Source organism: Odocoileus virginianus, chromosome 26, assembly GCF_023699985.2.
Source record: "Odocoileus virginianus isolate 20LAN1187 ecotype Illinois chromosome 26, Ovbor_1.2, whole genome shotgun sequence".
NCBI classification, from domain to species: domain Eukaryota; kingdom Metazoa; phylum Chordata; class Mammalia; order Artiodactyla; family Cervidae; genus Odocoileus; species Odocoileus virginianus.
In genome coordinates, this window is record NC_069699.1 from 39567153 (window position 1) to 39580128 (window position 12976).

At 42.4% G+C, this 12976-nt stretch overlaps 1 protein-coding gene and 1 non-coding gene across 12 annotated transcripts in view; both read right to left on the minus strand.

Annotated features, from left to right (window-relative positions):
• The window catches only part of PXK (PX domain containing serine/threonine kinase like), a 79835-nt gene that overhangs the window by 34314 nt on the left and 32545 nt on the right, over nucleotides 1-12976 (minus strand). For all 11 annotated transcript variants that reach the window (XM_070455801.1, XM_070455811.1, XM_070455800.1 and 8 more), the window contains 2 exons: nucleotides 11714-11900; nucleotides 475-552 (listed from right to left, as the gene is read on the minus strand). In XM_070455801.1, coding sequence (XP_070311902.1) covers nucleotides 475-552; nucleotides 11714-11900 — 265 coding nt within the window. The remainder of the gene's footprint in view (nucleotides 1-474; nucleotides 553-11713; nucleotides 11901-12976) is intronic.
• On the minus strand, nucleotides 731-803 carry TRNAW-CCA (transfer RNA tryptophan (anticodon CCA)). Its single transcript has one exon. It is a non-coding gene; the product is annotated as a tRNA-Gly (tRNA).

Consider the following 12976-nt stretch of genomic DNA (forward strand, 5'->3'; position numbering starts at 1 on the left):
ACATGATCTAACACCAACAGATTCTGTTTTACTGACCAAATAATTAATAAAAATTAAGTTGAGAAATATTATTCATAGCTATATAGGAAACTGTAAGCAATGACTTGGTAATACTGAAATGGTAAAAGCTGCACTAAAATAAATAAAAAAATAAAAAAATTACTCATGGAAAAAGGAAAACAGCACTTCAGTTGAGATTTAATGGAAAAGATGAGAGAGGAATGAATGATGGTTCTGAAACTTAGTTACCACCATCCAAATCCCCAGATGCGTCTGTAACCAAGATTCATTTACTAATAAAAGTTAAGGACTGAATCCTCAAATAGCATGGAAACAGACAAAAAAAGATATCACCTGCATTTCTTATGCATTTCACCTGCATAAAAGCTTTTTTGGGATACTTATAAGGAAGCATGACAAAGAACCCAGTTCTGTGATCCTTTTTTTAACACAAAGGGCACACCAGTTTCTCACCTATGTCTTTCAATGGTTCTACCACCTCCCACTTTGGCTCTGACCGGAAGAACATGGAAACATGTTGTAAGGCAATCTCTGCAAAGATATTTTGCAAATGTATTAGACAAACATATCAGGAAAGTGCCATACACTTAAGATGTTATTCTTGCAAGTGAAACTCCTATGGTCTATGACCTTCTTTATTATTATTTTTAATTAATTCTTTATTATAATTTGGCTACACTGGGTATTAGTTGCAGCATGCGGGATTTAGTTCCCTGTCCAGGGATCGAACCTGGGCCCCCTGCATTGGGAGCACAGAGTCTTAACCACTGGACCACCAGGGAAGTCCCTATGACCTTTAAAAATTTAATTATAAAAAAATGAACACAGAGTAAATAAAACATGGGACTCTAGATTGGATCCTGGAACAGAATAACATTAATGAAATATTTAATGAAATCTGAATATAACTATAATTAATAGTAAAGTGTGAATGCTAACTTCTTAGTTTTAATATAAATATATCATGCTTATATAAGATGTTAACATTAGGGGAAATTGGGTGAGGGCGTATATGGAAATTCTATACTACCACTGCCATTTTTTTTTCTGTAAATCTAAAATTATTCTACAATCAAAAGTTTATTAAAGAAAGTAATTAGTAACAGAATAATTAAACTGGAAGATCTAAAATATGCAAACTAGTTGTCTTAAGCAAGAATTCAATATATGTACCAGACAACAACTGGAGCACAAAACTCAAAATGTGTCCTAAGGTCACCCTGGAATAGCATTAAACATTGTTTCAAGTGGTATTTATCCCATCTTCATTCCTCATGAAATTATAGCTTTCACCAACAAAGAAGCGATTAGCCTTAAATATATATATTGGAAATACAAGCCAGTGTTTTAGAAAAACATCCATGCACAGCAACAACATAGTTCTGTTGTGGGAAACCACTGTACATCTGCTTACTGGAAAAAAAATATCCATTCTTCTCTTTGTGTTTATCATGAGAACGTTTCCCCTTCTACGAAGACAATGAAAAGAGGAAATTCTTTAAAGTTCACTGTATGAAAAAATCATCAGAATAACTGTGCTTTTACATTTCCTGCAAAAAGGAACATCTGTAATTTGCTGTTTTCCCCCTCAATGTAGTGAGTGAATGAAAGCCACGTTGGATCCCTGAAAGCAAACAGCAATCCTGCAAATCCACTGTGGAACTGCACTTCTGCCAAGCATCAGTCACATCCCAGGCACCAGGGATTCAGCAGAAACGCTTTCCATGTGTTGAAATGACCTACTCTGGAACCACTATGCCTAGAGCTTGGCAGACAGTATTATTTTGATATATTGTAGAGTACATTATCAATTAAGAGATTTGGGGAAGAAAACAATCTTATTGACTCAATATGCAAAGTGTCAGTGCTGTCTGCACCTAAAAGAACATGAGATGACAGATACAGAACAGACTTCACTGACATTTGCTTTAACTACTCCAACGTGACAACCATTTGGAGAGACTGGGTGTGGCGGCAGCAGACGAATTTTCATAACCAACACTGGAAGCTCTGAAATTTTTCTGTAAGTAATGCTGATATAAAAGGCTTTCAGCATTTCCAAAATAACTTGAACGTAAGCTACTTCAAAAGATATTCTTTTACATGAAAATCATGACAACACTGAGAAGGATTATGAAAAATAATTTTCTAAATACGATACAGTCATTCTCAGAGACTTTAAAGGACAGTTGGTTCAGAACTAACAGTGACTCATAATCCCCTACAATCTCATTATTCCACCATGTTTACTGTATGCTACTGTGCATTGCACATTGTTTTTGGAATGGGGGAAGTAGGTGTGAGCAAATGGAACATGTTAAGATTCGTTAGTGACAAATTAAGAATTAGAAAATAGCTTTTTTTTTTCTTCTTTTTTATCTTTGGGATCAGGAAATCATAAACAGGACATTTTCTTTCCTCTGAACTATGATTTATTCTCAAGTAAGCCACACAACCACCATGCTCCCAATATTAATCCCTTCCCTCCCCAGATTCAGGTAACATATTTCAATCCTAAACATCTTCTGCTTAGAAGCCTTTGTTGGCGCCCCATGTCCTTACCAATTAGGACCAAGCTTCTACACCTCACAGTGTTCGACCTAGCTCTGGCTCTACATCACCCTTCTGTCTTTAGCCCCCTCCCCCCATCCCCACCGCCCAATAATGTGTGAGCCTCACACTCCTGTCACTGAGAGTGCACATGCCATGGCCCCTGAAGACTGGCCTACCCTAATCCTCAGCATTCTCTATCCCTGCCCATCCAACCTTTGAGGCTCAACGCAAACTTGCTGCTCCCCTAGCCAGGGCTTCCTCCCTTCTCCCCTCCTCTCTACACTCCAGTGCTCCACATGGCCCTCTCCTATGGCATTCTGTCCTACTAGTCTTCCACGAGACTGTGATCATTGCCTTTAGAAAGAAATATCTTAAACGTGGCAGAGCCCACAGCCATAGAGAAATATTTACTTCTTTCTCTCCTGGAGTACTGGCCCTTGCCTCTTGGCCTAGCTAACGTCTACTCACCTCAGGTCTCCACGCGAGTGTCACCTCTTCTGGGAAGCCTTCCTCCACCCTCAGAGCTGGGTCATCTCCACCTGGACCCCCACCCTCGAGGTGCTATCACGACTTTAACCTGGCACAGTCTTTACCCATCAATCTCCCTACAGAAGTGCCCTGGGGTAGGAGTTGGGTTAGGAGACTATTCCCTGCTTGGTGCTGCAGTCATAGTACCTGTCACATAGCAGGTGCTCAACAAATATCTGATGAAGTAAGAACTAACTAAGGGTTCAATGGGCTTCCTAAATAGCTCAGTAGTAAACAGTCTGCCTGCCAACCAGGAGATGTGGGTTTGATCCTGGGTTGAGAAGATTCCCCTGGAAAAGGAAATGACAACCCACTCTAGTACTCTTGCCTGGGAAATCCCATAGACAGAGAAGCCTGGCAGGCTACAGTCCATGGGGTCGCAAAGAGTCGACCATGACTGAGCGACTACACCACAGTAGCAAGGGTTGATTGTATGCGCAATGGGTATAGACACATTGCACATCTCATGAGCACATGAAATCCAGGAAAAGGAAGGCATCTGCCCTCCATTTCATTAGCACTGACTGACGCATGGGGGAAACTGCATGCTCTCTAGACGCTTACAAACAAGCCCCAGACAGGAAACGCAGAGTGACGCCTTCAAGTCCACCTGATGCTCCCCCCAGAGCTCAGACTTCTTAGCTCAGAAAGTACCAGCTGCCCCCACTGTGTGCAGCCTTTGACCCCCTAGATCTCAGCCCCATGAAGTGACTGCAGGGAATACAGACTGCTCCTCTAGTTCCTCAACTGGGCTCCAGATTCCCCCCACTACTGTAGCTGGTATGTTACAGCAAACTGCAGCCTTTCTGAAGCACCTTGCTCTTGTTCTGAATATAATCTCACCTTCCCTCCCACCCTCCCCTCCTGTCCAAACCCTCCCTCCCTCTTCCACTCCATCCTGGAGCCCACTACTATCTGACCTGTTCACAGGACTCGTGGGATTTTAGAGCTAGAAGAGAACATTGGATGCTATCTGGTCCACTCTCCCCACCTCCACCTCTTACGTTATCAGTCAGGACCCTGAGGACTATAGCGTGGAGAGGCTGCTGCTAATAAGAAAGCTGGGGCCAGGATGCAGGCCTCTTGATTTCCAGTCCAAGTGACTTCTGCATGGACATTAAAAAGCTTATTTACGGAGTGGTTTAAGGTGGGAAGATGGTTACAGTGCAGTGATTGCTATACCTTGCTAACAAGATGAATAAGGTGATGTGTGTGTATGTGTACATGTTTCTCAATATAAACCCTGCATGACTGGCCAGGAGACAACTGATTTCCCTGTACAATAGCTGGCCCTCAATTAGACTTTTTAATTCAAATGAACAACCCCAAACCAACCCTCAACAAAGCACCAAGGACCCATATTTCCTTTCAGTGAAGTTGGTAGTACAAAGAGATTGGATTACCAGACCATCTTATCTGCCTCTTCAGAAACCTGTATGCAGGTCAAAAAGCAACAGTCAGAACCAGACATGGAACAACAGACTGGTTCAAAATTGGGAAAGGAGTACATCAAGGCTGTAGATTGTCACCCTGTTTATTGAACTTCTATGCAGAGTACATCATGTAAAATGCCTGGCTGGATGAATCACAAGCTGGAATCAAGATTGCCGGGAGAAATATCAGCCTCAGATATGCAGATGATTCCACCCTAATGGCAGAAGAGGAGCTGAAAAGCCTCTTGGTAAAGGTGAAAGACGAGAATGAAAAAGCTGGCTGAAAACTCAATATTCAAAAAACTAAGATCATGACATCCAGACCCAACACTTCATGACAAATACATGGGGAAAACACAGAACAGTGACAGATTTTATTTTCTTGGGCTCCAAAATCACTGCAGATGGTGACTGCAGTCATGAAGTTAAAAGATGATTGTGCCTTGGAAGGAAAGCTATGACAAACCCAATCAGCATATTAAAAAGCACAGATACCACTTTGCCCACAAAGGTTCATACAGTCAAAGCTATGGTTTTTCCAGTAGTCACATACAGATATGAGAGTTGGACCATAAAGAAGGCTGAGAGCCAAAGAACTGATGCTCTCGAAATGTAGTGATGGAGAAGACTCTTGAGGCTGCCTTGGACAGCAAGGAGATCAATCCAGTCAATCCTAAATGAAATCAACCCTGAATATTCATCAGGACTGATGCTGAAGCTTGAGCTCCAATACTCTGACCACCTGATGCGAAAGCTGACTCACTGGAAAAGACCCTGATGCTGGGAAAGATTGAGGGCAGGAGGAGAAGGGGACAACAGAGGATGAGATGGTTGGATGACATCATGGATTCAATAGACATGCGTCTGAGCAAACTCCAGGAGATAGTAAAGGACAAGGAAGCCTGGTGTACCACAGTTCATGGGATCACAAAGAGTTGGACACAACTGAGTGACTGAACAACAACAAAAACAAAAGGAAAGGAATAAAAGGATCAGAATCCCAGGCTGGGGTCCCAGAGAGGAGAGCAGGGAGCTGCTCATGTCCTGAGAGGTGCTGGTCACCCATCCCCTGGGGAATGGGTGGTGTCAACAGTTCCCCTCTGACAAAACACCTGCAGGCTCAGTCAGAGCAACAGGCAGGAAACGTGGCCTTGGTGGTTTCAGCCACACCTGAACACAGAACTCAGACCCTGCTGAAGGGAAGCTGGACAGTGACCACAGAAGCTAAAGGGAGGTGCAGACAGGATCCATTTGCAGGGGAAATGCTGGAAGCTGGAGGCGCACAGGGTGCCCTCGGGGGCCATGGCCACACTGTAAGTTTTGGGAAACCTGGACAAGACTACCCTGTTCTTTGGGGAACAGCTCAGTTAAGCTGATGTGGAGGACATGGCCTGGGTTTCCCTTTCCTGAGGCACTTGGTGAGTCAGCGCAGAGGAAAGACAAAGTTCTGACATTTCATGCAAAGGGGGAAATTAATCAGCACTTCTCTGAAAACAGCACCCAATCCTTATTGTCTCATCAGGACCGTGCCCTCTAAATAGCGGCAGCTACTTAAGTATTTGGGTTCTGGCAGGAGTCTCCAACAGTTTTCTCATACTCCTGTGCTCATCTCCTTTGGATTCCTGATTGTCTGGCATCCTGGGAGAGGGGAAAGATCAGGACAAGAGCAGCATGTAGAGAGCCATAAGAGGAGGAGACATAGGGATCAGACAATGTTCCAGGGGTGAGCAGCATTTTAATTGGGAAACATTCAGACACTAGACACTTGTACAGTCATACAAATGTGCAACCCTAGGTAAGGCCCTTCTTGGGAGATTGCTCATGTATAAAATGAGAGGGTTCTCCTAGAACTCAATGAGTTTGGCACAGTTGCAGAATACAAAATTAATATGCAGAAACTGGTTGCATTTCTGTATACTAACAAGAAACTATCAGAAAGAAATGAAAGTAAGAAAACAATTCCATTTACAATCATATCAAGAAGAATAAATCCAACTAAACAGGTAAAAGATCTGTACTCTAAAATCTCTAAGACACTAACAAAAGAAATTGAAGAGGACACAAACAGATGGAAAGATATACTGTGTTCATGGACTGGAAGAATTAATGTGGCTAAAATTACTGTACAACCCAAGGCAATGTACAGATTCAGTGCAATCCCTATAAAATATCACTAGCTTTTTTCACAGAGCTAGAACAAATAATTCTAAATTTTTATGGAAACAGAAAAGATCTGAATAGTCAAAACAATCTTGAAAAAGAAAAGCTGGAAGCATCATGCTTCTGATTTCAAAGCACACTACAAAGGTACAATAATCAAAACAGTATGGTACTGGGATGGGCACAAGCACACACACGGAGCATGAAGGAACAGAACAGAGCTCCCAGAAATGAACCCGTACTTCTATCAGCAATTAATCTATTAATACGACAAAGGAGGCAAGAATATACAATGGAGAAAAGACAACCGCTTCAATAAATTTGGGAAAACTAGACAGCTACATGCAATAGAACCAAACTAGACTACTTTCTCACATCATATACAAAAATAAACTAAAAATGGATTAAAGACATAAATGGAAGACCTAAAACCATAAAACTCCTAGAAGAAAACACAGGTGACAAACTCTTTGACATTGGTCTTAGCAATGTTTTTTTGGATACGTTACCTTGGGGAACACAAGAAGCAAAAACCAACCAATGGGACCTAATCAAACTTAAAAGCTTTTGCACGGCAAAGAAAATCATCAACAAAACAAAAAGGCCACCTACTGAATGGGAGAACAGATTTGCAAACAATGTATCTGACAAGTGGTTAACATCCAAAATATACAAAGAACTCATACAACTAAATATCAAAAAAGAAAAAACACTATTAAAAAATGGGTAGAATACTTGAATAGACATTTTCCCAAAGAAGACAGACAGATGGCCAACAGGTACATGAAAAGATGCTCAACATCAGTACTCATCAGGGAAATGCAAATCAAAACCACAATGGAGTATCACCTCACATCCATCAGGATGGCTACCATCACAAAGACCACAGATAAATAACAAGCTTTGGTGAATATGTGGAGAAAAAGAACCTGTGTGCATTACTGATGAGAAGGTAACTTGAAACGGCCACTACAGCAAACAATAAGGAGAGCCCTCAAAAAATTTATAAGTAGAACTACCATACAGTTCTTCAATTTCACTCCTCGGTATTTACCAGAAGAAAATGAAAACGCTAACTAGAAAAAAATATATGCACCACCATGTTCACTGTAGCATTATTTACAGTAGCTGAGATGTGGAAGCAACCTAAGTGTCACAGTGGCATGTTCAGCTCAGTTCAGTCGCTCAGTCATGTCCGATTCTTTGTGACCCCATGAATTGCAGCACGCCAGGCCTTCCTGTCCATCACAAACTCCCAGAGTTTACTCAAACTCATGCCCATCGAGTCAGTGATGCCATCCAGCCATCTCATCCTCTGTCGTCCCCTTCTCCTCCTGCCCCCAATCCCTCCCAGCATCATGGTCTTTTCCAACGAGTCAACTCTTCGCATGAGGTGGCCAAAGTATTGGAATTTCAGCTTCAGCATCACTTCTTCCAATGAACACCCAGGACTGATCTCCTTTAGGATGGACTGGTTGGATCTCCTTGCAGTCCAAGGGACTCTCAAGAGTCTTCTCCAACACCATAGTTTAGCGTGTTAATCAGTCACAAAAAAGAATGAAATCTTGCCATTTGCAACAACATGGATGGATACAGTTGATAACTATGTAATATCTTTTTATGGTGACATATGTAAGTAGACTTATCATGATGATTATTTTGACAGGTATAGAAACATCAAATCATAACGTTTGTAACAGAAGCTAACACAGTGCTGCTGCTGCTAAGTCACTTCAGTCGTGTCCGACTCTGTGCAACCCCATAGATGGCAGCCCACCAGGCTCCCCCGTCCCTGGGATTTTCCAGGCAAGAACACTGGAGTGGGTTGCCATTTCCTTCTCCAATGCACGAAAGTGAGAAGTGAAAGTGAAGTTACTCAGTCGTGTCCGACTCTTAGCGACCGCATGGACTGCAGCCTACCGGGCTCCTCCGTCCGTGGGATTTTCCAGGCAAGAGCACTGGAGTGGGGTGCCATTGCCTCTTCCGACTAGTGCAGGTCAATTATTCTTCAAAAACTCACAGAAAAAGAGATCAGATTTGTGGTTATCAGAGGTGGGGGCTGGAGTTAGGAGGATGCGGAATTGAATGAAGGTAGCCAAAAGGTACAAACTTCCAGCTATAAGATAAATAAGTACTAGGAATGCAATACACAGCATGATAAATATAACTAACTCTGCTGTACATTATGCATGCATGAAAGTTACTAAGAGAGTAAATTCTAAGAGTTCTTATCACATAGAAGCAGTTTTTTTCTCCTACTTTAATCCTGCATCTCTATGAGATGAGGGATGGTCACTAAACTTACTGTGATCCTCATGTCACAATGTATGTAAGTCAAATCACTATGCTGTACACCTTAAACATATTCAGTGCTGTATGTCAATTATATCTCAATAAAACTGGAAGGAAAACAAAAAACTTACATTAAAAAATAAATAAAACAAGAGGGTTAGTCTAGATTCATCTGCTGCAAGGTCCCTGCTAGCTCTGATCCCCTGGCAACTCAAGGTATTTCCAGTACAAGCTCCCTGAGAACAAGGAGCACATTTTCCTCACACCTGTACCCCAACACCCAGCCCTGCACCCAGCACGTGGCATGGGCAGAGCAGACAGTCAAGCGTACGGAATGGATAGCATCATCACATGTACACTACACCTTGATGCTTGACCTCAAGAGAACACTAGCAGACACTGTCAGGAAACGATGTGAACAAACAAGCCAATGAACAGGGCTGAGCTGCAAGGGAGTTGATAAAAGTCAACCCAGAGTCCATGTTGTGACGATCCTGGAACAAGTAAGGTAAAATGAAAGCCAAGGGAGATCTGCTCTGAAAGAACACGAGTTGTCCTGGGAGCTCCAGGCCACTCATGCTTTTTCTCCAATGAGCTCCAAGAAACAAGCGGGGTAAAAATGCAAGCCTTGTAACAATTCAAAGTTCAATTTCATAACTCACAGCAAATATGAGTTTGAAATAAACTTCCCTTCAGTGGGTTGCTTTCTACAAAGGCATTCTCCTTACCCCTGCAGGCACTTTCACTAGAAGATGACAGGCATGTTCTCAGGCAAGGCTTCTCAAACTTTAATATGCCTGCAAATAACCTGGGGACCTTGTTAAAAACCACATCCTGATTCTAGGTTTGGGCTGGGGCCTGAATGCTACATCCCTGACAAGCTCCCGATGATGCCAGTGCTGCTGGTCAGGGGACCCATGATGTGAGCAGCAATTTCCAACTGCGGTTCTCAAACTCAACTGCATATTAGAATCTCTGGGGAGGGCGGGCTTACAAATTATTAACCCCATCCGCAGAGATTCTGATTTGATTGGCATGAATGCAGTCTGGGCATTGGAATTTTTTTTTAAAGCTCCCCAGGTGATTCCATTATGCAGAAAAGTTTCAGGCTTCCCTGGTAGACGGCAGTAGACACCGGTTAGATCCCGGTTCTGGGAAGATTCCGCATGCCTCGGAGCAACAAAGTCCCGGCACCTTAACTATTGAGCCTGTGCTCTAGAGCCTGGGAGCTACAATACTGAGTCCACGTGCTGCGACTACTGAAGCCCTCACACCCTAGAGCCTGTGCCCCGAAACAAGACACGTTACCACAGTGAGAAGCCCGCACATCACAGCTAGAACAACGAAGACCCAGCATGGCCAAAAATTAATTAATTAATTAATTAAAAATAAAATAAAGAAAAGTTTCATGCCTGATAAGTAGTCCTCTGTTTCCCTCTATCTGACATAAGAATAAAAGCGTCTCCTTCTAATTACTTCAAAAGCAGTGTTCTAAGGACCCAAAATGTAGCCTCTAAATGGTCTATTCTCTTAGCAAAGAAATCAGCTTATTAATGATACCAAGTGTTCCACTTAGACTCTCAGCATGGTTTAGCTTTAACAAATTGGCTGAATTCTAGTCACTGGGTTGGTTTTACAACAGCTTCTATTGGCCTGTTGAAGGCCATGCCAGAGTGTATTAAACATTTAATCACTCATTCTGCTGACAATGGGCTTACAGAACTGCTGCTGGCCGTATGTGTGACTGGCACCCTTTCCCACTCAGGCCCCTGGCTGCCGCTCTGTCCAGGGAAGGTTTGGAAAGGGACCACCTGCTCCCTAGGCTTTGCACACAGCAGGTTTCAGCAAGCAACTGGGAAGACACAGAAAGGCCCCTTCTGAATCACTGTTGTGTTTAAAGTAATTCCCAGAAGAGCCAGGCATGACAATATATATTTTAAACACAAAAACAGGCAAATATAAATCAAACTGACATTACTGTACTGATCATTGTGGACTATTTACTCTCAGTTTTGTCAGGGAAGATAATAATGACAAGACTCTATACACAGACAAGTTCTCGTCCATATTTTTCTAAACAGGCATTAAAAACATTTTAGAATAATTTTTCTCTTATAGAGACATGGATGGACCTGGAGTGTGTCACACCAAGTGAAATCAGTCAGAAAGAGAAAAATAAATACCGTGTGTTAACACATATAAGTGTGTCTAGAAAAATGGTACGGGTGACCCTATTTCCAAAGCAGGAACACAGATGCAGACATACAGAATGGATATATGGACACAGTGGGGGAAGGAGAGGGTGGGACGATGTGGGAGGCTGGGACTGACACACATGCACTGCCATACGTAAAACAGATAGGCAGTGGGAAACTGCTATAAAATACAGCGGGCTCGGCCCAGTGCTCCACAGGGACTCAGGGGGTGGGCTGGCGGCGGCGCTGAGAAGTCGAGGAGGGAGAGGATACATGTAAACATTCAGCTGACTCACTTCGTGGTACAGCAGAAATTAACACAACATTGTACAGCAATCATCTTCCAGTTTAAAAATATGTTCTTCTTAGGTATCTACGGTAAGTTACAATCAGGTAAGTATTAGCAGACGAATAATGCCCTAGAACACATCTCCCCATCTGGAAGGAGAGTTTCTCCCACATATATTATCTCCGGCAAAGAAAAGTGCCTCTTTTGTCCCAGGAATGTAGCTGATAGATCCCTCTACTTACCAGTGTAGTTTGCAGAATAGTTGTTTGGATCTAGAAACTTCTTAACCAGCTCACAGTTAGACAAGATATGATTTGTGGTGATAACGTTGAGATAGTTCTGAAGACCTTTCTGCCTCTCAGCTATGAATTCACGATCCATGTTACCAATCAATTTTTTGGGAGGAAGAGGTAGACTTAGGCCTGCAATCTTTAATTAAAAAGAAAAAAGAAAAGTATTATACTCACGTCATCCACAAATAAGACAGAATAGCAGAATCCTGAGCCAACAGGTTTCGTTAGGTCTAAAACATTTCAGGATACATCCTTATCAGTTGTATTGTAAATATGTGAAAACCCGTACATCTTAGAACTGATAAAATGCTTTACTAAGTATAGCAACTTTAAGACTTAATTTTTTAAATGAAATTTACACATGAACATATTTTCCGAGAGTCAAATACTTCTTTTGTTCATTACTGCTGGCAGTCCTGTGATGCTCGCCCCCTACCACCCCAGCCGAAAGGTATCCATTCCCCACTCCCCAAAGGTGGCCACGTTCAACTCTTTCAGCTGATCTTTTGGAAGAAGTGACAGTTTACATTGTTATGCCTCGATTTTTCACTTTTAGGCATTATCTGTAAGTTTCTCATTATAGGAGATGAGGGTTAAGTTCTCTTTCACAACCTGATCTCATCCACACACATTCTATTCCTAATTCTTCTAACATCATGATGCTATCTTTTAAATAAGTGCAGCATGCATGCTTACATTAGGTAAATGATACTCGCAATTGAGCCAAAGAGCATGCTTCTACTCCTTTCTGTCAACTAACATTTTTTTTCTAGTTTTCGTTTCAACTCCAAACTCTCCATTTAAGCCTTCAATGCACTGAGATACAAAGATGAATCAATGTCATCTTCTTGAAGAGCACTTTCCAGAACCCAGAAACCTGTTCCAAGCAGGACAGGTGATCCCTAGACCTGCGGCAAGACTGGCATCCCGGGACCTCCCTTCACCACCATGCTAGAGAAGCCTCTGCCCTTTCTCCTGCTAGACCCCATTTCTATATCCACGCCTGCCTTTTTCTTAGATAGTCCCCTCACTTTTGGTGGAGATACCATCTGTCAGCTTTCCAGAAAGGAAGAATCGTTTGAAACCTTGCACATTAATAAAAAATGTCTTTATTTGGAATTTCCTGGTGGTCTGTGAGTAGGGCTCTGACTTAACCACTGCCGGGGTCAAGGGTTCCACCCCTGACTGGTAGTGGTGGTTGGGGGCTGGGGG